This window comes from Toxotes jaculatrix, chromosome 5 (genome assembly GCF_017976425.1).
Source record: "Toxotes jaculatrix isolate fToxJac2 chromosome 5, fToxJac2.pri, whole genome shotgun sequence".
In the NCBI taxonomy this organism is placed as follows: Eukaryota; Metazoa; Chordata; class Actinopteri; family Toxotidae; genus Toxotes; species Toxotes jaculatrix.
The window spans coordinates 25,087,007-25,114,086 of NC_054398.1; the positions used below are offsets into that span (position 1 = coordinate 25,087,007).

A 27,080-nucleotide genomic window follows, 5' to 3' on the forward strand; every position below is an offset into this window, starting at 1 on the left:
CACTGGGTACTGACAGGATGAATGCAAAAATTGCTTCAGAAAGCTTTGTGATCTGTATGATGTAGTTCCAGCTTCCACATACCTCTCTTTTCAGCTTCTTAACCTCATCCTCAGCCTCCTCTGCTCGCACAACCAACTAGGAAAACAAAACACAGAGAACAAAATGCAGAAACACAAGAAAAAAGTGACCGCATTAAATGCAACATCTGTTACATTTACACTAGCCAACAGCCTTGCTCCAGTGTATTACACTGAGTATTAATCAGTGGAAAGTGATTGTAAGTAGACAATGTCTAATTAGAACTACAGATTATTAGGCAAAGAATTTCAAAATGTCATTTTCATAATGAACCTCTAACTTTGACAAAATGTTTTTTGAAGGAATTTGAAATTATTTGTGAAAATAATTATTTATCACTTCAATATATTAACTAGCATTTGTAGGTCATCCAAGGACTCAATACATAATCCATAGTCCTATGCTATGGGAACTATGAGTAACATACTCATACCTCCTCGTTGGTTTTCTTTTCCTTGCCCATCTCTCTCTTTAACTGGGTCAACTCCTTCTCTCTTTGCTCCAGCTGGGTCTCGAGCTGCCGAATCTCATCTCTCAGAAAGCGGGTGTCTGGCCCGGTTCCGGAGTGCTGAGCCGTATGAACCGGAAACAAGACATACCCAAACAACCCCCACAAAGAAACCTCTTATTCTCCCACCACCTCCACCTGTTTACAACACTAATATATTCATAAACTGTCATTTACACATTCTTACACAAGAATGAACTTTGCAAAGCAAATAGTAGAAAGACAAATTCTGATTATACACAAACAGCAAAACATAATAACCAAGTTGAAACTAGGAGTAATGGCTGCAAGCATGAAGGGAATTAGCTGTAATCTTCTTATGTGTCTTGCAGTCTTTCAGTCACCACAACCAATCCCTTTGTAGCCAGGGTTACACTCTATGACTGGCCGAAAGATTTGGTAATGTTGCCGGAAGTAAGGCATCATGAAGGGTGATTTGCTGTTGCACACAGTTTTTTCCACATATATGATGGTGGTGGGATTCATCCCAGTTACAAAAAAAGAACACCTCCCAGCTGAACGACTAACATACACTATGTAACACACAACACACAGCACACAGACATACAGACAAATTTACCTGGCATTCTTGTTCCAGCCTCGACATCTTGACATTGAGCTTCTCTACAATACATATGTTATTACATATTAATAATGCAATGTGTTATTACTTAGCAAAGCTCCAATATATTTAACATATGACAAAACTTTATCTATGCACTAACCAGTTTTAGATTGCTGAACAACAATATCCTCCATTAGCTTGTAGGCAAGAGTAAGTTCCCGATCCCTAATCTAACAGGCAGAGAAGGGACAGAAGACAATAACATAAAATGTCTAATATATGTATACGGAAAATATATACATGCAAGGAGAGTTGTTGATAGATGTGCATGGTAAAGTTCAGGATAAAGCAATAACAAAATTGAACACCTTCAGCATGGCCTGGAACACACTGAGGACTTTAATAATGTTTTCAGGAGTTTTATCCTTCACCCCCCAGTCTTCTGTCTGCATAGAAAAAGTAGTTTAATCTGAGAAACAATAAAATGTAGGGTCATAATAATAATAATAATAATAATAATAATACTAATATTAATAGTTGATAAAAATAGTAATCTGACAACATTCAATAGCCTAGACTAAAGCAGAGACAGAAGTGGCAGTGGAATTCAAAGAAAAGCACCACTGATACATAAAATTTTAAGTTTCTCATGGGCTGATCAAAATTAAGATGACAGACAGTCCTCACAATTTACATCTGCATAAACTTCAAGCTATGCAGACGTAAGATTTGAGATATCCACGTCAACAGTGAAAACAAAAGCAGGGCACGGTCAAAGAAACATAATCTGATAGCTATATACTGATGACAAAGCTAAAGACAAAGGAGCTGTAACACCCTCGACAAATAATCTAGGATCAGCATAACAGACGACTTTCTTTGAACAAATAGCCATTGCCGTAGCTAAACATATAGAAATGTATTGGTGATTGGGCACCTGAGCAGAAATTTGAGGTGTAATGAGAACCCGTGTGGACAGTTACCAAAACGAACATGTTGAAGACCTCGTCCACATGGTCTTTTTCACATTCATGGAGGGTAGCCGGGTCAATTCTTGTCACTTTATCCCACTCAAGAGCAGCAGGCATCTTGGCTATAGTGTGTTTGTAAAGAGTTAACCAGGAATTGGGCAGTCAGTTTAGTGAGAACTACAAAATATTCGTTAGCTGGACAGCTAGTTCACTGTAGTTAGGCTAACACTGATGTGCTCGTTAAATTTCGTAAAAAAAACTTATTCTTCGCATTACGCTGATATTTGTGACGACGTTTAACGTTAGGCACGTTACTCCACAAACTGCTACGAGAAATTCATCGTGAAACACCTAGCTAACGTTAGACGCTAAGGTTTCTACGTTAAAACGTTAGAACCGAACGTCTGTTACTATTTAAGCTAAGGCAAGTTTAATGTGGTAGACGCAGAATATAGGCTACAAATAAGTTTAATTTACAGTAAGCATCCATCCTGTGGTTTCCATGATGTGATGCTTTGGCTGCTAGGTTACCGTTGACAACAACGGTTAGCTAATTAAGCTAGTTCACAGCAACATAAAATTAGTAAAAAGCGGCGACTACACGCTTCCCGGGAATTTTAACACACTGCACATACATGGCGGATATAACATTAACACATATCGCTTATCAACCGCTCTTTAACGCTGGTACTGGCCGTATACACGTAGTTTGTCAAAGAGCTCCGACTCGACGTTAGCTAACGTTTAACTTGCGCGGTCACCTTTGCACCGGAAGTGATTGAAGCTAGCTCCAGTGGAATACCGCTTGCTGACTTTTATACTCCGCATGTGTATAAGTGTCCCAAGTTCTTGAAATTAGCTCTGCAGTCATTGCCTGTCCTGCCATAGACACGGTAAGTAGGAAATTCAAGAAGGATCTAAAATGACATATGCGTCCACCTTATTCTGCTTACAGACGGATAACAAGCTAGTTAGCATTAGCTGCTAAATTAGCTTTACCGTTAGCTAACATTGGGCTGCAGAAGCCAGTCTAAAGATCTCAGAACATCCTCCTGTAGGCTCTCCGTACTCCGTACATTCCCGCGGCCGACCGGTAGAAATGTAGATTTTAATAATTTAACCAAAGCACATAGTTTGACAACTATTTAACCGCTCTAATATTCGTTATAAAAGGTTTTATGTTGCTGCCAAGGTACACCCTCCGCCGCTTTTGCAGCCAGTTGACACTATAACGGACCGGTGTCTAGACTATTTGATGTTTCAGCATGCAACATTCTAAACTAGAATAATCCACAGCCCTAAATACTAAAACAGGTTGGCGGATGATAAGGGTGGTAAAAGAGGAGGAGAACAGTTGCATCACAGATTTAAAGTCATTATAACGTAGAGTGATTGTGTCAAGAGTTTATTGTGTATAAATATAATATACAAGTACTTTGGAGAGTAGCATTGTAAGTAGGATTGGTTAGTTTTTAAATGTAAGTCCAAATCCATCTACATGATCAGGTGCCTGTTTTACAAATCTGGGTGTCAGCTAGTTTTGATACATATGTCAGATCTCTTTTTTTCCTGTACAGTGATCAATGACGGCTTTGGTCAGCCATGGCTGTCGTGTCATGGAAGGAGATTTTACTTTTGACTGGACTGGTGGCGGGATGTTACTGGAATAGTCTGTGGTGCGGCTTTGTGTTTGATGATGTCTCAGCAATCCTTGACAACAAGGACCTACGACCCTCAACCCCTCTCCGCAACCTGTTCCTCAATGACTTCTGGGGTACGCCCATGGCTGAGGTAAATGATGGACCAGCACGCAGCTCTGCACTTTATCAGTGAAGACCTACTTTTAGCTGACATATAGAAACATTACATTATTGATTAAAGCTCAAGTGATGTTTCTCCAGAATTCGTGTCAAGGATCAAATTTCATTTATTTGCAGTTTTAATTAGTTTAATTATATGTTCAGTGAAAGTTTAAGAAATTCAGTTACAACCTTCTGAGATTAACCTGACTTTGTGGTTAAGTCAAAGAATCCCTCCAAAGCTTAACCAAACATTTGTCAGCTTTAAATGTCTCTCAATTAGTCAAGTATGACAGCATAAATATGTGTCCCACTACAGGAGCGGAGCCATAAATCTTACCGACCCCTCACCGTATTCACCTTCCGTCTGAACTACCTCTTCAGTGAGCTGAGTGCAGCGTCGTACCATCTGCTCAATGTGGTTTTACACGGCGTTGTATGCGTGCTTTTCCTGAGAGTGTGCCGACTGTTCCTGGACAAGACTTCCAGCTTGGTGGCAGCTTTGCTTTTTGCTGTGCATCCCATCCATACTGAAGCTGTAAGTGTACATTTACAGGGTGAAGGCAACTTATATAATGTATGTCATGGCAAAAAAAATGCAAAACCTTGGCAAGATTAACACGACAAACTGACATCACAGCAACAATTAATGTGTTACACTGAATCACTGAGTTTAGGCGTAGAGCTGAAGATGTTTCTCTGCTAAAAGATCCACTGAAATTGTATCATTACTTCCTTAATGTGATCTATTTCCTGTTGAAACAATCACTGAGTGATGCATTTTAAGTGTAAAGTAATGAGCTATTAGTTATGGAGAGAAATGAAGCTGTGATGTTTGTAGGACTTTTCAGTTACACTCACCAGTGCAGCATGCGGCCACCACATCAGTCTTGCAGTTCCAACGTTCACACAAATCATCACTGGTGTAATAGTATATTACTGTTCTGCTGTTTGACTTTCACCATCCACTTGAACTTAAATTGGGCAAAATGTATGCAAAACATAACATTCTTGGTATGTTTCAAACCAGGCAACATGCAACAAGACAATCATTAGTTCACAAGCATCCATCTACAACTGTAAAACCAAATATTTTAGGAACAACACTCACTATGTCATGAGATTCAATCCACAAATACATCTCACATGTATATGTACATACTGTGCATGCCTTCACTGAACAAAGGAGGAGGATTAGGAAATCACTTGTACGACATTACATAGTATCAAACGTCTCTCAGTTTTGGCACTTCTGAACATGTGGCCGTTTCTCCACAGGATCAGTACTAAAGATTTCCTACCCACCAGCAGAGCTAAAGAAGCCACATTTAACTGCATCAATTTTATGACTTTTACAAAATAATATAAAAATGACCACAAGGTGAAACAACTGTCCACATAGTATGATGGATCCTGCCCTTTAGGGTGTGACCATACCTTATCCAGGACACTCCCTCCCCTGTGGTGGACTGTGATTACGTACATGCTGTTAACTCACTTATAAAGATATTAAGGCAGCTGCAATTATTGTCTCTTCTTCTGCCAGTCGACATTGTTTTGTGTTACATTTGAAATTTTTAACACTAGTTGTTTTTAGAACTTTAAGATTCTATTTAAAATTGAAAGTCAGTTGTTACAGCTGTTTATTATGGATGTTATCAAGATCACAAAGTTGTGTGAACTTTATTGGAAACCAAAAACCTTTTTGCTTATTGTTGATCATTTGATCTTAATCTCATTCTCTTCTATAGGGCCTGTCTGAAAAGCCTCCTCCCCAATTAGGACTTGTAATTCATCCTATTCAGCATAGCTGAACTGATGACCAGACAGGCCCTGACCAGAGCAGAAAAACAAAGAAAACATTCTGCTTCTTGGGGTGGAGTGCTACTGTTACACAGCATGCACCACTGCACCAGTCTTCATCATGGTGTTCTCTAATCTATGCAGAGTCTCTCAGACTTCTTGAATGGAAACAATTTGCCTCACAAATGAGCCCTTAGAGTTAGTCCAGCAAATGCCCTTCATGTTATCGTCGTCTGGAATCTCTCTCTGAACGGATCATTTGTTTTTGAGTTATGCTCCAAGCACTGAAGGTCCCTTCATGATGAGTACGTACAAAGAGTCCCTGTGTGTCCCCATGTCTTCCTCAGTGTGTTTTTTGGTTATCTGTCTTTTTGAATGGAGACTTCAGTTTTTTTTTAGTATCTCCAAGTACCTTCAAATACAAATTATTTAGTGTACTCCACAACAGTATCTTAAGGCTCTAAAGTGGCAATATGGGAAAGCACTCACTGAAAAGCTGCCCCCCCCCAATGCTGTAGAGGCAGACAGAAAATGGGATTTGTAGTTTGTGTAATTCAGCCAAATTGAGCCAACTGTAGTGAGCCTTTCTATCATTCTGTTGAACTAGCTTTGATGGGCTGACAAGTCAAGTTTGTATGGAGAGAAATCAGATTCACAAATGATTATGTGATTATGATTTACAAATGAAAAATAAGAAAACATGTGTACAGTAATTTGTGCATAATTTGGGGTACTCATAAATGCAGGTTCCAGTCCACAAACAAATATCCTTGTATCTAAGTCCCTGTCTATGAATTCAGCCACTTTACCAAGTGAGCTAATGCAGCAATGTGGCTGCCTGATCAAGTAAGTGTAGGTAAGGAGTGTGACTGTGTGGAGAGTTTTTTTTTTCTCCCAGGTTGCTGGGTGCAGATAAATGGGCAGTCAATGAATTATTTATTCTGCCAGCAACTGACAAATAGCAGGAAGGTCAGAGAACAATGCATGTGCCTGGTTTAATCTAGATGTTAATACCTTTTTCTAGGAAGTTGTAACCCTCTTATAATGCTTAGTGTGGTGTTAAGGGATACACACTAGACACAATAGACTCCTCTTTTGTAAAGTGCTTTGTAGAACCACTTGTTTGACCTTGTGTGTTGTTTTAGGGTATGTAAGTTTCTAAGAATTTGGGCCTTTGGTTATGGTAGAAGTTAGATGATGTTTCTTCCACAGGAGGGCAGTCATCATTTACACAAACGACAGATGATGCTGTCAGAGAGCCTACTTTACAGAGACGTATATCTGCCTGCCATCCATTGAGATGATTTACCTAAAATAGACCTGTTTTCACAGCTGGATTCAAGGACTTAAGCATGTGGACTCTCCTTACTGCCAATTGTAGACATGTGTGTAGTGTTTTCAAAGAAACTGGAGCAGAGCTTTATTCTATATACTGGTTTACTTAAGTTGTATCAGGAATATCCTATTGCAGGAAGTTGCCCTCCACTTCTACCAGTTTTCTACAGGTTCAGTAAATTAAGCCAACACTCCTGCTGAATCTGTATAGATGAGCTGAAATACTGACAACAGTGACTTTTTATCATCAGGTCACAGGTGTGGTTGGCAGAGCTGAACTTCTTTCTTCAATCTTCCTCCTGGCTGCTTTCCTGGCTTACACAAAATCAACAGGTGCAGATCACTCCATAGGTAAGTCTAATGCACTTCATCAGTCTCTCACTTATGTATGTCCCATGTAAGTAGGACAAACTGAGTTCATGTCATATAAGATTTTTTTTCATGTGCCCTTATACTAAGACATTATTGCAAACATTCAAGACGGGCAGAAAACCAAATCCAAAATTCCAACTTGTGACTGTAGGACACAAGTGATCTTTGGCAATGCCTTTGGAAAACTTGCACTCCTCCTCATTCATTAAAAGGCAGAAATCAATCAATCAGTCAATCAAGAACTTTATTTGTCCCCTGGGGGGCAATTCAAGGTAGCGCAACTTCAAACTATGTGAAAGAGGAAGTTTTGTGGCAACAGGAGGGGTATGGATTGCATCACGCATCCAGTTCAGAGGAAAACTGTCTGGGCTCAGGGCCAAATCCATTTTAAAGAACACTGAAATGTTTTGATCAGTATTCGTGCTTTGCAGAGACTTATTAAAACAAATCTCATTTAATACCACACCTGTCTCTGGATGTCTGGGGTAATTCTGTTTACATTGTTGCAGTGTTCATTATTGAAATTCTGATGAAGACGCACCTGTATTTTCTGTAATTCATATACGACTGGGAATATGTTGGTGGTTTTCCATGCACTGGAACTTATTTAGTCCATAAGCGGGGTATGCATTTTGTGTCTATAATTGTACCCCGAGGAAAATTCTATGCCGTAACACATGCCTTTTATTTTACACATGCAACAGGCAGTAACCATCTATAATAAGGGCCTTCAGTGTCAACTTTTAATTGGATTTACACTGAGTTGCTGTTTAGTTGTCTCAGTCTTTTGTTTACATTTCAACATAACAAACCAACAGAAACCAGGACAGCAAATTGTGACAATAACTTAAGTTTTAATTACATCCCAACCAATACTAGATGTTTAAGGTTGTTACTAATAGATATGAAGGGGCGCCCTGGAGGCTTAGGGATTGGGTTGTGCTCCCCGTTCACATCTGGCCTGGGACCTTTGCTGCTTGTTGTTCCTTTTTTCTCTCCCCTCATTTCCTTTCATCTCTCTACTATTGCTGTCCAACGTATAAGGGCAAAAAAAAGCCTCTTAAAAAAGATTTTTTTTAAAATAAGATAATGGTATTTCTGCTGAGACTCTAACTTTAACATTTTTGACAACATACTGAGCAGGACATATTACGGTTGAACAATAAACTTGTCAGTGCTCTCTGGTCAAAACTGCGTGATGGGGATACTGTCTTCTGCACTTCTGTACTGCAATTTCTTGTTACTCACTGGCCAAACTGTGCACAGATACCAATTTATCTATCATAAGCATATTGGTCAGACTCTAGTTTTAACTTGTAAATCTCTAAGCACTTTGATCATTTTTTGGCTTGTTTTCGTACAGGCTGTTGTGTTGGAATTATTAGTTAAAACCGTTTCCTCAGGCACCTGGCAGTCCTTTTAAGCTGTGTCCCTATTCAGATGATAGATCATCAAAGGACCTAAAGCTTGAACCTGCTTTTCCTTCCCTAATGAGATATTCTAGCCTCACAGAGACCAAAACTAATGGTCCATTCAGACAGTTCTCATTAGCTCACCGAGTCAAATAAATCCAAGTTTATGGCCAAGATATTCCCCTTAGTTGGCTAACAAAGAATAAATAGCTCTATGAAACAGGGACAAATTCCACGATGGTGTTTAAAGGACAAGTTGTGATGTTTCTTTTAAACTCATGATGATGGATAACTGGCAAAATGCTGGGTTCTGGGCTAATGGAAAATATGTGCACATAACTTCTATTTCCCTGAAATGTTCAAAATCCGTCTCGCTAACAGGAACAAATACAGGAGTTAATGCCTGACTTCCATTATTTTCGCCCCACAGTTTTTTTTTTTATGGGTCTAGTGAAGTCAAAGTGGTATTTTACACATGAAAGATGACCACCTAGCTACATATGCCTTTTTATGTGACACCTCCCGACTTCACAGACTGATGTGGATCAGTGCACATCAGTCCAAATTAAGGCAATATAAGGCTGCTTATAGGGTTGGGTGTGCTATGTGGCTCAAGAGAATATGTCCTATAAAATAACAGGCAAATGTGTACATAATGGATAAACCCAAATCTGCTATTTATGTATATTATCTTTTTTCCAGTGTGGGCTCCCATCGCTCTGACAGTTGTTCTAGTGGCTGCCGCAACACTGTGTAAGGAACAGGGAATCACTGTCGTCGGCATCTGCTGTGTCCATGAAGTGTTTGTTGCACAAGGGGTAAGGCTCCCTAATCTCCTGATGCTTAGACAAAGCTGAAGCTGAAGGTAGTGTTAACAAGCAGCTGCCATTTGGATTAGGTTTTTTTAACAGTATATATGAGACATTATTATCGAATATAGTTACCACTGAACATTTCTTAATCGTTTGGCAAAATGGATTTAAAAATGTTTTACATGAACAACTTAAATTATTATGGAACAGTCATTTCAACTATAAAAATAAGTGAAATTTAAATCTGAAAGTGTGTAGGAACCCTTTCACCCTGCTGAGCTGACCCTTCCTTCCTGTCTTTCTCTTGTTGCTACCCTCAGTTCACCTTACCCATGCTGCTAGATACACTGCGACAAGTCCTGCAGGGTAAAGATGGTTTCCCCTATGCGGTCCTGCAAACTCTGCTGAAGCTCATTGTCCTCATCATTAGCACCCTGCTGCTTGTCATCATCAGGGTCCAAGTCATTCAGTCCCAGCTTCCTGTCTTCACCAGGTACGCAGCATTATCCCACCAGCAGCAACAAAATGCTTTTTAAACTTCATTTCAGTTTTAAAACCTTTAAACTGATTTCTCCCTGTTTGTTTACTACATAGGTTTTTATTACAGTGCCAAGAATTGATTTTACAAATTAAATATACTAAAAACGTGCTATGTTGCAGGAACTTTTATTACTCTGAACAGCGTGATGTAATTATTTTTTATTATTTTTAGGATGATAATTTGTTTTTAGTGTGTTGCAGTCAAATCTTCAAGTTGGGCCAATTTTTAAAAAAAGCGTAGCTCTACAGCTGCTGCATCTTATCTGCACTAAAGGAAACGACATTTGTAGATACAAAAGGGCAGAGGAATACAGTGAAAGTCTTGATTTGAATGTTAATGGACTGAAGGATTATATAAACATATTATACTAGTCTGGTTCTTTATTTATTTCAGATCATGTAATAGTTTACATAATGTCTTTATTTGATTAAAGTGCAAAATCTTCCCATGGCTTCTGACTTCCCGCAGCTGATGGATGTGACTAACAGGCATACATTTATTTTGTAGCGCACAGAGCTCTACATCAGGTTGAATTATACATACACACATTTGCATTGTAGTGGTTCTTATTCAGCGTTGCTCTAATTCCTCCTTCTCAGATGCTGACAGCAACCAGTTCAAAGGCCAATGCCTCAGCAACCTGAAAACCAATGTGAAAATGTTCCCTGTAGTCCTGTTACATGGCAGTTGCACAGAGCTTGTGGAGAGCACCGGATTACCTCTTTTGCTAGTGACAAAGTAGCTTCGGTATTTTTGAGATGGAGCTCAGTTAGTATTCTAAAACAATTCATAGACTAATCGCATTTTCACATTATAGTGTTTGAGTAATTATTTCTGTGATTTATGGACCAATTATCAAAGAATATTTATTAAGTATTTAAATACGAAGAACAAGCATGAAATTCATTAATCTAAGAACACAGTGAACTATCAAAGATCTCAGCTGCTCTCTGGGAAAAAAAAGTTAATGAGGATTCCTCCAATCGTTTTGTGCTGTTCAAATTTAAGTAATTTAAGAGATGACTAAAACCTACTCTATTCCAATTAATAAACAGAAAAAAAATGATGTGTATCAAATCAGGGACGATGAATTATGTCAGACTGAATGGAGGAGTTACTCATTACATTAAACTGCTCGTGTATCTGCATTTACCTACACAGAACTGCAGTGAGCCAGTGGTTCTTACTTAAACTAAAATTACCAGAGCAGAGAATAGAAAAATCAATGTCTTTAAATTCAATTTTGATCACAATTTTGATGCGGCGAAAATCACAATCTGAAGGGGAAAAAGACACATACATATGCTTGCGTGAAGGCATAGCTGCCATAGGTAACAGTGGTGGAGGAAGTACTGAAGCTTAGTACTTAAGTAAAAGTACAAATATCCCGCAAAACATTTACTCAAGTGAGACTACAACAAAAATCTTAGTCGGATTAAGTACTTAGTACTTTCTTTTAAATTTAAAGTATTTTTTTTAAAGTAAAAGTACTCACACAATGGGTTGTCTCAGTACCTGGGCTGTGCCATGTTGCATGTCGTTTCTTCTCACTGGAATCAGGCCAGACCACTAGCTCGTGCTGCTACCAAACGTGCTCTGCCATCATTGGAGGTAATAGAGCCACCTGATTGGTTGGAAATGACAAACCGCAATCAGTCTATTTTTTTCATGCAAGATTTTGAGGAAATTATGTTCATAACATGTAACAAGTAATGGCATGAATTGTAGAAATGTAGTGGAGTAGAAAGTACAGATAATTGCTGCAAAATGTAACAGAGTAAAATCGAAAGTATGCATTATTATTTTTACTTAAGTACAGATACGTAAAAAAAAATACTTAAGTACAGTAACGAAGTACAAATACTTTGTTACATTCCACCACTGACAGGTAATAATTCAGAAGGAGAAAGTCCAGCATTATGATTTAGATGAACTATGTGACCAGTGAGAACACTGTGCCAATGCACAAATGTTAATAGTTTTATTGGATTAAATATTTACTGTCTCTAGCCTATTTTTAAATTATCTGTACAGGATTCCACACAGACTCAAACTAATGGCATTTGCTCATGAAGATAAAATTCCAGACAATTAGCCTAGATGTGCTAATCCCTTAGTTGTAATCCTAAAGCTGTCTCCAGATTGTCTGACAAATTCTGTGTTCAAGCCATAACAATACCACGTGTTTAGGGTATCACTTTCCCAGTTGTGCCCTCTAAAACAATTTAGGACTACTTGTTGTCCCAGAGCAGTTCAGATACAAACAGGGGCTTTAGGTGCATACCTTCAAAGCTAAAGATAAATAGATATGAGTTAAGGGTGTGGGGATGTCACATAGCAGCTCTGTAGACAAAACATGTTCACGGTGACTGCAGAATAAACAGTCTTCACATTTTAGATCATATGTTTTTTATTGTCACCAGATGGGTTATAGATTTTTATTTTTTTATTACATTTGCTTTTATTGTCAAATTATTTTTGTACCACAAGTAACAGAGTCTAAGCATGTCAACATCACTTAGATGGTTGTCCATCTGACACTGGTACAGGTAAAGCATTAGTTTAGAATTTCTACTAATATTTGCCATGAACAGCATCATGCTCATGTTTCTTTTGACCCCTGACACTCTTACACTCGTAAAGGCATAATAAGAACAATAGGTTCTTTTTACTTTAGGTAGCCTCATATGGCCTTTGCTTTAGCATTACTAGATGAAAAAGAAACATGTTTAGCACAACACTGAAATTTCATCTCCTACTAGTGTTGATTATGGTTGTTGTAGGCAGCTTTGGGGGCTCATCATGATGAAAGAGTGTGAGATTACAACAGTAAGATGCATCAATCTGATGTACTGAACGGGAACATAGATGAACACTGAATGTCCCATGCGATGGTAATTAGATAGTGAGGAGGATGGGCATGCAGAATTTTCCCCACTGTTCAGTCAGCTCCTGACTGAACAGCATGGTAGGAGGATGTTAATTTGGATCTCCTCTGTAGAAGTCAGCAGCCCAGTCCATCAAAAACCTGATGGTTCCTCTGCTGACAACTTATCAGGCCAAAACGTTCCAGGAGTTGGGCCACATTTTGGATAATGGTTCTCCAATTCCAGCCATTTGGGTGGAATGTGTTGTCTCATTCTCCACACTAGACAAGCAGTCATGGGCTTGGCTGTGGTGTACTTAATCTCTCAAGGCTGGCGGAGCAGGTTAAGCATGTCTTTATAGAGTCCCCTCATGACCTGTCAAAGGCTAACGGGATGTTTGGGGAAGTTGTCGTCTTTATGCTGCAGGCTAGCGACCTGAGGAGGAAGCAGGGTGAGGTGATCAACCTCAACACAACATCTTGCCAGCCACCACCATCCCGCCCAGGCTTTATGGCTATGGCAGCAAGAGGGTGCAGCAGGAACTTTAAGAACCCTAGATTTCAGGTCCCGGAGCAGCTGGCAACTCACCAGCAGGTCTCTCAGGGCCTGCGTGAGGCAAAAAGTTTTTCGCTACCGCCACCCCTGCATTGAACTGCTCCTCCCAGCCCCCGGATGGAAAGAAGGGACAGTCGACTTAGGAGCTGTGGTTAGTGGCAACAGAGGCTCAGCAGTCTGCATTCAGGGAGATCCCTGCCCTGAGCCCTTCTGAGACAGACTGCACAGGGACTTTGTGTCACAGGCACATAGACAGATATTTCATCCAGTCTCTGAGCGTCTGGCTCATTGGGCCTGGCACATGACAGGCTGAACTTCAAAGAAGGGCCAGCCTGTGAGGGTGACTACGTGCAAGGGCGCCATCCACATGCTCGTATGATTGCAAGTGATGTTGGTTTCAGAGATGGTGTGAAATTAGGGACATCATTTCTTTTCAGTGTTCTGTTCCAGATGTTATGCTTCCTGCAGGATTCACTGGACAATGGTAATGATTTTTCCACTATTAAGGTCTATTTGGTAACCATCTCAGCCTTGTCATGTGGGTTTTAGTAATATGCCAATTGGTCAGCTTTCGGAGGAGGAGGAGCCCGCCCTCTGTGGCCTGTAAACCTCAGAGTTTTAGGCACTCTCAGGGTTGCCTTAAGAGTCATTTCAGTGTGTTGACTTAGAGGTGCTTATCACTCAAAACTATCCTGTTACTGGCTCTGACATCAGCCAAACGGATAAGTGAGTTACATGCTTTGTCTGTGCATGCATCCTGCTTGCAGTTTTCTCCCGGCTATGAGAGAGTAATGTTAACATGCCGTCTCATAACTACCCCACACTGGAACTGCTTGCTTTTTTCCTTTTGCCCAGGAGAGCAAGAGGCAGCTTGATGCCATCTATCCTGTTCAGGCCTTGTGCATCTACATGGACAGAACCAAGAGATTTATAGGGATCTTTGCTTAGGCTGCAAGAGGGACTGGGCCCCTTTTCACTGAGGGAGTAAGGCTCTGTCTTGCCAGCATCAGCATCCATCACACTGGACAGTAGAGGCAGTCATTTTGGCGTATGACAGCAGGGACTACAGCCCCCAGAGAGCATGTGGGCTACTTCCATTAAGGGGTGGCCACCTCATGGGCCCTGTTCAGGGGAATTTCTGTTAGTGATATCTCTGCTGCTACTAGTAAGGCATCAAAACACACATATTTGGATGTGACTGTCCTTAGTATTGGTTCATCTTAATTGTGTGTTAGCCCATGAGGAGGGCTTCTGGTCTCAACCTTCCTGGGTTGCAGTATTAAGGGCTTTAGAGCAATCAATCCAAGAGTAGGCTGTACCATATTGAAAGATAACAAGCGAGGTTTGAAAGAGAACATTTGTTTACCAGAGTCTTAAACAGAGTCTGAAAACTGCCCTGCTTGTATGTGAAATACACTTGAGAATGCTATACTGCAGGTGCTTATAAAGGCCAATGCAGCGCAGATCTGTCTGAGCAGTCTGCCCTTTGAAAGATGTGGTGGTAGTGGAGCTTCCATGATTGACACATGGCTCTTCTCCATAGTGAGATACCTCACTTAGTTTTCAGAGATCTTGGGTTACCCTGACAACCAAATGTTTTCACTGAAAAATAAGACTGGTTATATCTACGTACAGTAGCACATAATCAAATTCTGTGCCTCAAAATAGATTCTCACTATTTAATTGCTTAGCTATGGCATCGTTGTTTTAAAGAAGAGTACTTCAGCTTCTGCTCTCTAAGACAGCTGCTCTTTTTAGATACCACATTATGGCTGCATGAAATATGCCATGGTAAAAAGCCATTTTGATTAGCTGGGAGGGCTGACAACATGACTACATGGTTAACTTAAAGGCCTATAAGAGGTGAAAATCCCAAATCTCATTCCAAATGAGACTGAAGGGAAACAGTATCTGAGGTTGAAAATAATGTAAAGTGAGGAGGTATCTTTACATCCTGACATGTCCTTTCCTGACACTGTGTTTAAGCCACACTTTACCTCCTTGAACCCACACCCATGACTGACCAGATCCAATCAATGAGTTCCCTTAGTTCTGCTCAGTTTTTATGGCAGCAGTGGAATGAGGTCGCATTTCAAATAAGTCACACAGAAGTGTTTCCCTGTATATGTTCTTACTGTACATGCTCAACAGAGACATTGCAGGACAATAGCTTTTCTAAACAAGACAGAAGGAACATATAGAAAATACAGCCTCAATGCCACCGGAAAAAGAGCACAAAGCTTGACATGCATTCCAACATGAGTACAGTCGCTGCTACTCCGTGGCCTTATTCTGTTTCTCCTCTATGTCTGCTATTGTCTATTGGTTATGTTTAGATCCAGCTTTGAAGTTGAGAACTTTTGTTTTATTTCAGTGTAATTGAAAAATGTCTTCATCATTGTCTTATTTTGTCTTACTTTTTTTCCCTCACAAATATAATGTCTTAATACAGATATTTTTTCACCGTCTCCTTCTCCAACTAGCTTTATTGGAAAGATTAACATTTTTTTCTTTTCTGTGTCCTCTTGTAGATTTGATAACCCAGCAGCTGTCAGCCCCACCCCCTCTAGACAACTCACTTTCAACTACCTACTTCCTGTGAATGCATGGCTTCTGCTGAATCCCTCAGAGCTCTGCTGTGACTGGACAATGGGCACCATCCCTCTGGTGGAGTCAGTACTAGACCTGCGTAACCTGGCCACACTGGTGTTCTACACTTTTTTGGGCCTGCTAGCTTACCACAGCCTGCGCTACAGACACAGCTCTGCCAAGACTGTCATCATGGTGAGTTAGTTTGGTCTCATTACTCAAATGCGTTTTGGGGCGACACTGCAAGATTCTTGAATTATTTGTTGAAAGTACAACATTGTTCTGTCCACCATCTGCTTACCAAGCTCAGGGTGCAACAGTATTATTGCTACACAAAACTTCAAAACAAACAAAATCATGTCCAAGTCTTAGCGCATAATAAACCATCATAAGAAAAGACTGATTAAAAAGATTTTTATGCCTTAGATACCCATACACTAAAGCTTATTAAAACACATTTTGGAGTGTTTCCCTCTTGTAAAACACAATGTACATCTTTTCCTCTCTGCAAACAAATGAGGGCTTTACATTCAAAGGAGCATCTGATATTTATTATACATTGCCCTCTAGGAAATTCTCATTATAGGTCCTTCTTTCTCACCATTACTGACATGGGTAATGGATATGTTCCCTCTAAACTACTCAGATTGGGTTTAACAGCTTCATTGGATGTAAACGTTTTAGATATGAAAAGACTCCTTTTGTGTTTTTTACCCTTGAAAAGTTCATGCCATTTAAGGTCAAGAAACTGGCTTTATCAAAGCCATCAATTAAAGTGGTTCCACGTGTTCACCAGCCGTGATACTTAATCCTACTAAACTGGGTATCGGATTAACCAGTGCTTAAAATGATCATTATTTGCTTCAGACAAATTTTTATTATCGTAGCTTGTGTATTGCGAAGGTTCTCACTTTTGTTTTTAACATTCTGGTTTTTATTGGTAACATAATTTTTGTGACGTTTGCTACATTACATTGTTGAATCAGTAACTGGGACAAAATCCAGATTGTGAAACATCATTAACAGCTTTATCACAAAATCAAAAACAGTATTTTTGAATTTAGCAAACCAAGTAAAAAAAAAAAGCTATAAAGACCAGCACAAATGAAGAGAGATAAAACATAAGCTCTTTGAAGGAATGAATGAGTGGTAATTGTTCATTGTGGCACACAGAAACAAATTAGCATCTGTTGTGCAACAGGCCCATGACTCTCGTACTTAAAGGTCAGTAAACTTCCTCACTGTATTGCTCTTAGCTTCAGTTTTAGAAAAGGGGACCACAAATCACCACAAAATAAACTGAATTATGACCTTTGTAGTGTTTACTCTGGTTTGCTAAGAGCATTTTGGAATATATTGCATAACAATATCATACCACATCAGCCCACTTAGCATCACTGCTAGGCTGCCAGCTGTCTCCCATAGAACACAAGACACATTCAGTTGTTTTAGATAACAGTTGTTTACTGAGGAGCCCTGCTCTGGAGTGCCTTTTCCTACCTACGGTGTGTTGGCTGCTGGCTTTACTTTCATCTATTTATCTCTGATTGTTTCTTTGGTTGTTGAATTGTCTAAAAAATCTCAGACAATGATGAAACATGCCCCTCAACACCTCCTGAAGGCCAAGTTAATATCTGAATATTGCCTGTTTTGTCCAACCATACAGTCTTATATGACAATGAATGGACTAAGAAAATCAGCACATGGTCTCACTGGATAATCAGGAACTTGTGAAATTGGCATCTTTGCCTAAAAATGACAAATGAGGCCCTAAGTGTCTGTATTACATCTTCATGACACTAGGATTTTATGCTGAAAGATGGACTCTCCATCATAATACTTAGCATAATGGGATATATGGTACATTATAGGATCTTAAAAAAATGAAAGTCATCCATTTTCAGTCAGTAAAATTGAAAATACAGAAGTTAAACTTTCAATGGGTTTGATTTAAGTTGCACTCAGTTGATCCCTGTGGGGAACTCTGTCCTGTGCATTTAATTTTCCTGTCTGCTGAGAAGCAGCCAGCAGTCACCTGGGGACCAACACTGCCTTGGTCTAATGTGATGACGAGTATTCTTTATATACGTCTTGTTGGGGAGGGAGGAAAATTAAGCCAATATGCTGCTCTATATATATTTTACAAATACAAGTATTGAGATACCTCACTAAATAAGAAATAAGAATGGAAATAAATATTTTAGTACTCACCAAATACCCTGGCACTAACCCATATATCAACCATATAACTTCCACAAAAAGACACTGTTCAATAAGAAGCTCACTGCATTAATCTTGGACTGTTTTTTGTTCTTTTGATAGCACTGATGCTGTATATAAATACTGTCAAACCCTAAGGCTTCAGGTTGTGCCATGCAACAGTATCAGATCTCTTGGTATGAGCTTGTTTCACACATGCTGAGATGGGTAGATTTTAGCCGTAATCAGTAAACCCTGTTCATATCTCATTTATCCACTGAAACAGCATCAGTTGGCTCTGATCTCTAAACACTGATATTTAGTTAGCCGTGCATTGAAATAAGACGGCTGATACGGAGTCATTTTTTGAAGTAATTGTATTTTTTTCTCCCTCAGGCCCTGTCTTTGATCGTGCTGCCTTTTATTCCTGCGTCCAACCTATTCTTCCCTGTGGGTTTTGTCGTAGCAGAGAGGGTACTTTATGTGCCCAGTATGGGCTTCTGTGTTCTTGTTGCACATGGGTTCAAGATTGTCATGCATAAAGGGTGAGTGCTTGTCCAAAACTGTTACATAACTGTATACAATGTTAAAACGAACTAGAATTACTGTAATTAATTAATGAATACATTTAATATAATTAGTTCTCAAGTTATAGCTAAAAAATGTGCTTTGTGAGGTCAGTGACCTTTGACCACCAAATACTAATCAGTTCATCTTTGAGTCTGTGTTTAACTTTGCGCCAAATTCAACGAAATTCCCCTAAAATGTTCCTGTTTCTCACGAGAATCAGGTGGACAGACACCCCAAAAACATAATGCCTCCAGTCACGGCTGTCACCGGAGTGGATGCATAAAAACCATAAACTGTCTATTATACCAAACAATCAAAACAAATTACTCACAATCCTGTGCCTCGGGGAAACATGAATAACAGAACACACAATTTCTATTGTTGTGAACATATTTTTCACTGGGTAGTTGTTGTTATAATGGTAAGAGTTACTCCAATTTTGTGTGTCTATAGTTTTGCCCTTCATTTTCTAAAATGAGGTGCACACATTATTACATATTAACAGTCATAGCTATTAATATAAAGACCATCATGCACACTAATGCTACAAACAACATAATCATGATACATAATTATCAGAAATGTTAAATATGAGCAGTCTTAAGTCTGGTTTATTGTAGCACCACATCAATACAATTTCAAACTCTAACTCTATTCTACTCTTTCCTTTGTAGCCACTTGAAGAAGGTCTCCTGGTTGATGATTGGAGTGCTTTTAACTACACATGCAGTGAAAACATTCAACAGGAATTGGGACTGGGAGTCAGAATACACTCTATTTACCTCTGCCCTGAAGGTAAGACTGGGAGAATTAAGGTAGCAATGCCAGATGATAGATCAGTCTTTCACAGATCATAACAAGCTTTTTGTCATGTTTCTTAAAATGTCTGCCACTTCAGGTCAACAAGAACAATGCTAAGTTGTGGAACAATGTTGGCCACGCTCTAGAGAATCAAAACAATTACGCAAAAGCTCTGCGATATTTTCTCCAGGCCACTCGAGTTCAGCCAGGTAAGAAACATAAATCAGACTTTCATAAGTCATTACGCTACTTTGACATTTGTGAATGAATTGATGGTATCACACATGTAAAGAAAAAATCTATCAGGGCTTGTCAGATTATTTCATAATAGGGTTAAAGGAAATATTGTGAGATTTCCCATGATGTGCTGTTTTCAGTGGGATAAACAGCACACTAATAATGAACCTTTGTTTGAGACTGTCAGAGGTGCAGAGTTGAATTTAATTCAGTGGTAATTTTTGAATTTGTGAAGCCGTTAAGCAAATACCTTTTCAAGTGCATTTAAGTGTCTTTTTTTTCAGTCAGGGTCTGCTTCTGTTAGTCAGTGTGTGTTTTATGTGACAGCAGAAACTACTGTAAATTACACTGACAAGTGCAGTTACACAAGTGAGATGACTCATTTTTCTCTGCAACTTCTGAGGGCAGCATGAGGAAGTTTACCGAGAAAAAAATGCCAGGTAGTTGCCAGATAGTTGCTGCATCGGTCACAAAAACTTGTAAGCTACAATTGTCTAAAGAAAATTATATTGAGGTGTACTACCACCTACCACCTCACAATTATAGGGATGTTTTATTGTAAAGTGTTTCTGTTAATGTTTCCACCCTCTGTTAGTTAAAGCTCTGATCCCTTGTGAATTATACTGTACAAAGGCCAACAAAGGCTATTGTTTATTGTTCAAGGATCACTAATAGCTTCCACTGATGCAGTTGCTAGTTTTCATATGGTCCACAATGGAACTAAAAGAAAACAAACAGGAAAAATGTAAAATGCGTCAAAGTAAGCGGAAATAGACCAAATTATTACAAACCGAGGAAGAAATAAAACTCCAAAGACCAACTATATTTAGACAAAATGTGGCAAATGAACAACTGAACATGTAAGAAGGTACTCTTTAATAGTAAAATTGAATGAGTAGATTTTCCAGGGATCTCAGAGGTGATCAAAGGGATCCCTGTTGAAAATAAACTTAAATACTGATATAGTAATACTTAAATTCTAATTCAATTATAAGCCCATGGCTCTTCATGGACATATATTTCTGCTGGATTTTCATTTCCCTGCTCAGAAACCTCCCTCCACATATAGTTATTGTTTGATGAATCCACTAATTGTAATCTGAGAACACATGACTGCATGCCCCTGATGAACCTATACTAAACTTACATTTCATTTCAATAAATAACTTGTGCAGTTAGAGCTGATACGGCCTCTCCCAGCATTTCTGTTTGGCTTCATTGCTTATTTTTCAGGAAGCCTGTCGTCAGCTGAGACAGCAACACTTTTGCCAGTTCACCACCCAAGAGTGTTTCCCCAAGATTAATGATGTAAACACATTAACCCGATGAGGATTTCCTGCTATGCTAATCATCAAGCATCGGTTCTGCTTGTCCTGACTGACCCCTTTCAACACTTTACTTTTCTTACTGGTTCCCAGAGGGATTATTCTCTTTCTAGCACTTTTGCTTAAATGCACCATAAAGATTTATTTCTTGTTTTTTCTTTTTTTTTTAACATTAGTTGGGTTAAGTAAACAATGTGGAAAAACCTTGTTAAAATACAGTAGAAATAAACAGGGTCAGATGAGTTTTTTTTGTTTGTTTGTTTTTATTTTATACTGTTGCCTTTTCTTATACTCCATGCAATGTTTTTGCAGATGACATTGGTGCTCACATGAATGTTGGAAGAACCTACAAGAACTTGAACAAGTCCAAAGAGGCAGAAGATGCATACTTGGTTGCCAAATCCCTCATGCCACAGGTATCTCATCATGTTCCATACAGCCAACCGATGTTTGGAGAAAGCTGCATGGAGCTTAGCAGAAGCTCAATCAAAGAAAGTTCTTTGTTCAGCAATCCGGCAGAGCAACAACTCTTGGCTCCTCACCATTTATATATTTTCCTGCTTCCTCCTGTGCACTTGTTATTCATGCTGTGGCAGTGAGGTTTGTTGTAGGCAGAGTTAAGCAATGGCAGTGGATCACACTATCCCCCTGCTTCTTTGAGCAGCTGTGTTGTATAACCACAAAATGTGATTGTTTATCTTTCATTAGAGAGCTACTCTTGTCCAAACTTATGTGTTTGTCATTGTCAATCATGGCCACCAACTTGCAGCAGGGCAACTGGCTAATGGCGCAGCACACTGCAATTTAATATCTGCCTCTAGGCTAGTTTTAGGGTGAACCTATTGGAATTAAAATTGCACTTTTTTTATCTCCCACCTTACATTATTAATTTTCTTACTTACCATAATCTTCAATATTAGTCTAGTCACCATAGCAGCTGATCCAGAGCCGTCACCATCACCGAGACTCACACTAGAAATAGAGACATTGACAGTTAGGAGGGTTAAAGTTAAAAGGCACATTAACACTCTCAACAGACACGTTCCATTCTTTTCAAATCACTGTTGTTTTCAGACTTTACCAAAGCAGTGAAACTAATTGCTTCTCTTGACCACTCATCAGGTTATTCCTGGTAAGAAGTATGCAACACGTGTGGCCCCTAACCATCTGAACGTCTACATAAACCTGGCCAATCTGATTCGGGCCAACGAATCACGCCTAGAAGAGGCTGACCAGCTCTACCGACAAGCAATCAGCATGAGACCAGACTTCAAACAAGCCTACATTAGCAGGCAAGATTTAAAACTTTTTACATATCAGATAACGTAATGCTAATCCACATACACGAGCACAACTGATCAGCCTTCATTCTTTCCACACATACAGGAGTCCAGTAACTTCACGTTCAATCTCTTTTAACTAGAGTACCCCAGCACTTTTTCCAGTTTGGTGGAAACAAGTTACAAAATGCAAATCCTACAGTTGGCTGAGACTTTAACAAATCCAAACCCCTGGAAATAACAAATACATTGTTGAATTTCAATGCCCTCTTCCTTCTGCAATACCAAAAACACCTTCTATAATTATACTATACTTTCTACATTTCTGTTGAGTTTCCTTGTAAGCAGATCTCATCTTTTGTTTGTCCTTTCCACTCTGGAATAAGTGATATAGTGTTTCTAGATTCTCACTCCATTACAACTTGCATTCAGGAATGACAAAAATGCAACTAGTCTGGCTTTTTTGGTATGTAGTTGAAGTGTACAGGCTTCACAGTATATCATTAGTCGTGTATTATTATTCATTCATTTATTTATTTTATTTGTTTGACTCAGAGGGGAGCTACTGCTAAAGATGAACAAGCTAACTGAGGCCCGGGACGCCTACCTCCGAGCCTTGGAGCTTGACCGCGCCAACGCTGACCTGTGGTACAACCTGGCTATCGTAAACATTGAGATGAAGGACCCATCAGAAGCCCTGAAGAACTTCAACCACGCCTTGGAACTAAACCCACGCCACAAGCTGGCACTCTTCAACTCAGCACTTCTCATGCAGGAGTCTGGTGAGTGAGGTCTGCTAGGTCTGCAATGAGGAAGTGAATAGTTTAAATCTGTTCAGTCTCCAGCTGCAGTACAAGTGGCATTCAGTTTGCTAATGGAAAGCACTTCTTGGCACTTTTTAAAGGGCTTCCAACTTCAACTGGTATGAACAAAGGAAATAACTTGATATTACCTTTAGGGTGTAACCAGGTTCCTAAGAGTAAGCCCTCATCCTGCAATGAACCCTGCTTGCACTGAGTTTATGGCCAAGTTTCTGTCTCTTCACACTTCAGTGGCTCTTTCACAATAAAAAAACATTAAGCATGACATGTCTATTTAATTTTATATAGGGTGGTTCCAACAGAAATAACAAAGAGGTGAGTCATTAACGTAGCAATATTTCTTGTCAACAGAGCTTGTTTTCCACCACGTTCACCTCAGCACAACTGAGACCAGTCAACCTCTGAATATAATTTTCCTTAATAATCCCTTGATGGAGCAGGAAACAGTTGCTGTGTAAATAATACTGGACCACATGCTCATTGTTTGCCAGATTCATGTAGCTTGTTTCCTCCATGCAGTTTCCCCATTGTGGGACTAATAAAGGTGTATCTTATCACCTTATCAAACCTGTTCCACAAAGGGCCGTGTGGCTGCAGGTATTTGTTCCAGCCAATCAACAGCACACAGTTTGACCAATCAACTGTCTGAAGACTGAGATCAGTTGATTAAATGAGTGAAGTCCAGTGTGCTGCTGCTTGGTTGGAACAAAAACCTGCAGCCACACAGGCCCTTTGTGGAACAGGTTTGACACCTCTGCTTTATGGGGTCGGTTAAAAACTGCAACCATGTCAGAGCATTTGTCGTTGTGGCTGCATTTTGTAGTCGAGCGTAAACTTTGCAAATAGGTGTTTGCATATGAGAAGAGAAGGTAGTATTTCACCCGACCAAGATTTTCTTCTGAATGGGGCATTTCCAGAAGAAGTTTGAGAACCACTGGGTTGTATGGACATGAAACACAGCATTGACTGATCACAGCATCTGACTAATTACAGATGTTCACTGTGAACATCATGTCGAACATCACATATACATGTGATTTGATTGTTTTTAAAATTTCATTGCATTCTACAGTAGCTCTTTATTTGTATAGTCCATTGTTAATACTTCGCTATCTCTCAGATGACAAATAAAGTTCAACAAAGGGTCACTTGTATGCTGCAGCACTACAGACTCTGTAGCCCTAACGGAAAGTAACAGATGCTTTGCAGAAAGCCTGAAAGCTGTTTTTGAATCAACAGCTGGGGGTTTGTGTGACCTAATTTTTGATTTTCTGCAGCAAGCAGCCAGGTGCACACAGGTGTTCACAACAACAGACCACCAAGCATACCACTAATTATTTTCTTCTCTTTCTTCACATTCCTTCTTCCACTAGTCTTTCTGTTCACATTTTTAAATCACCAATTGCCTGTAGCGATTACAGAGGTGGTCTGCTTTTGGAGAGGTTTAAATTTCTCAACCGAAAACAGAACTAGGCTCTGAACAACAGGCCGACTAGCATTTTTTGGGTATATGATATTCTCTTTAAGCGTATGTGTAGTTCTTTTTCCTCTTGATGCATCATCAGATCCAGCTGAGAAGAGCATGTTTTGGCCTAAACTTCTTAACTGTAACATTAATTCCTAACATTAACTATAACCCAGACTTTAACTGTCTGTAGATAATGTAGAGTATCAGCAGTGGACTATAAAGCCTAAATTACACCTTATATTGTGTCTCTGCTTTCTGTGGCAGGTGAGCCAAAGTTCTGGCCTGAGGCTAACCGTCGTTTCCTCACCTATGTGGAGGAGGAGCCTGAAGATGCCAACGGCTACTTCAACCTCGGCATGCTGGCTATGGATGCCAATGAAAATGCAGCAGCTGAACGGTGGATGCGTAAAGCCATTGGTTTGCAGGCCGGTTTCCGCAGTGCCCTGTTTAACCTGGCATTGCTTTACTCTCAGTCCAAACGCGAGATGGATGCACTGCCTGTGTTGGACGAGCTGCTGCACCACCACCCAGAACACATCAAGGGTCTGATTCTGAAGGGAGACATCCTCATGAACCACAAGAAGGACACCCGTGGTGCTAAAGCCTGCTTTGAGCGCATTTTACGCATGGACCCTACCAACGTGCAAGGCAAGCACAACTTGTGCGTGGTATACTTTGAGGAGCGTGACCTGCCACGGGCCGAGCGCTGCCTGGAGGAAACACTGGCCCTAGCACCAAACGAGGAGTATGTGCGCCGTCACTTAAGTATTGTGCGAAGTAAAATGGCTGCTATGAGTGCAGCCGGGCAACCGCTTACTGCAGCAGAGGGCGCTACCATGACAGCTAAGGAAGAAAAGCCCAAGAGCGTTAAGGAGGGGGCAGAAGAGGTTACTGAGGGTGAGAAGGAAGGGAGGGGTGCTGATGCTGGAAAGGGGGCTGGGGATGAGAAGAATGTGCGGAAATCCTCTACAGAACGCCTCGGAGGTGTGGGCGTGGACCAATCAGAGTCTTTGGACAGTAGCCAGTCTGACAAGCGGACTAAGGGTAAGTCCACTAAAGAGATTAAAGATATAGAGAAAAAAAGGGCAGCTGCCTTGAAGAGACTAGAGGAGATTGAGCGCATATTAAGTGGTGATTGACATTGTTGCAATTTATAGCTGGACTACTTTTATAGAGCTCTTTAATGCTCCAGGGTAAGACTGCATTTTCCCTCTTAGAAGTATGTATTCTTAATCAACTGCCATTTTATTTCTTTGATTTAATCATGTCTTTGCAGGCCGCTCAGCATGGTCCTGTTGTTCCAACACTAATTATATAAAGAAGGGAAATGTTGATCTGCACAGAGAAACTCCTGTAACAAAAAGCACAAAAGCCAGTTTGGAATCATCTATTAAAAGCTTATGGCAGATGTAGATGCCAATGTGTGTGCTTCATCTGAATGTGATTTCACATATCATAGATCTTCAGTAGTTTGTTTTGTTTTTCCATGTGTAGTCATTGTTTATCACTGGATTTTTTTATCACTAAGATATGACTCACTTCTGTGTGTTATTGTTTTTAAAAACAGAATGATTGTATTACGGACAATTAAAGGAAATGACGTGTTCCCCAGATTTCCTCAAGGCAGGATGAGTTTGTGCCTCTAAATAACATAAACCACACAGAAAGCTAAATAACCCTCCACGCTACATTAACACGAGGCTTATATTCTATTTCAAAAATGTCTACTTATCTTTATTGATTTCACTCGGCACTTCCTGCCACTACATCATCAGCCTCTGTGCTCACAGCAGCCTTCACCTCAAAATTTCATTGTGATCCCATCAAAAGACGATTATCTCAGTCCCTTTGTCACATTACTCCCCACATCTCCACTTTCCTGCGTGACACTACAGCCTCATTAGAGATGAATGTTTTTCCTGCTTTTCTCGGTAAACTGCCCCATACACGTGGCTTTGACCTGGACGACACCCATTTTATGTGACGGTCAACAATGACGCACTCTCATCCTCAGTGTCAGGCTTCATCATGTGTTCTTCATTTTCCAAAGTTCCTTCCACTTCACAGGGGGAATTTTCACAGCACATTTGCAGAAAACAGATCTCCTCCTTCATCCTGCTCCACAGTGATGAGGATGTTTTAGCTTACCGGCACTGAAAAATCTACATTTG

At 39.9% G+C, this 27,080-nt stretch overlaps 2 protein-coding genes and 1 long non-coding RNA gene across 5 annotated transcripts in view; 1 reads left to right on the forward strand and 2 right to left on the reverse strand.

The window, feature by feature from the left end:
- cep290 (centrosomal protein 290) overlaps positions 1–2,840 on the reverse strand; it is a 31,266-nt gene extending 28,426 nt beyond the window's left edge. For all 3 annotated transcript variants that reach the window (XM_041037506.1, XM_041037505.1, XM_041037504.1), the window contains exons 1-6: positions 2,136–2,840; positions 1,521–1,598; positions 1,313–1,382; positions 1,168–1,211; positions 513–647; positions 83–136 (exon numbers count right to left, since the gene is read on the reverse strand). In XM_041037506.1, the coding sequence (XP_040893440.1) occupies positions 83–136; positions 513–647; positions 1,168–1,211; positions 1,313–1,382; positions 1,521–1,598; positions 2,136–2,240 (486 nt within the window). In that variant the 5' untranslated portion in view covers positions 2,241–2,840. The remainder of the gene's footprint in view (positions 1–82; positions 137–512; positions 648–1,167; positions 1,212–1,312; positions 1,383–1,520; positions 1,599–2,135) is intronic.
- A 35-nt stretch (positions 2,841–2,875) lies between these two features.
- tmtc3 (transmembrane O-mannosyltransferase targeting cadherins 3) lies at positions 2,876–26,520 on the forward strand. Its single transcript, XM_041037507.1, has 14 exons — positions 2,876–3,016; positions 3,701–3,914; positions 4,242–4,460; positions 7,312–7,411; positions 9,547–9,662; positions 9,977–10,149; positions 16,151–16,403; positions 18,804–18,952; positions 19,652–19,772; positions 19,876–19,987; positions 21,653–21,756; positions 22,463–22,632; positions 23,176–23,402; positions 25,174–26,520. The coding sequence occupies exons 2-14, from the start codon at positions 3,726–3,728 to the stop codon at positions 26,046–26,048; spliced, it is 2,808 nt and encodes a 935-aa protein (XP_040893441.1). The 5' UTR covers positions 2,876–3,016; positions 3,701–3,725; the 3' UTR covers positions 26,049–26,520.
- LOC121181570 lies at positions 10,722–22,314 on the reverse strand. The gene is made up of 3 exons (XR_005894053.1): positions 22,243–22,314; positions 11,693–11,821; positions 10,722–10,837 (listed from the first exon to the last, which is right to left on the reverse strand). It is a non-coding gene; the product is annotated as an uncharacterized LOC121181570 (long non-coding RNA).
- Positions 26,521–27,080: the final 560 nt, after the last annotated feature.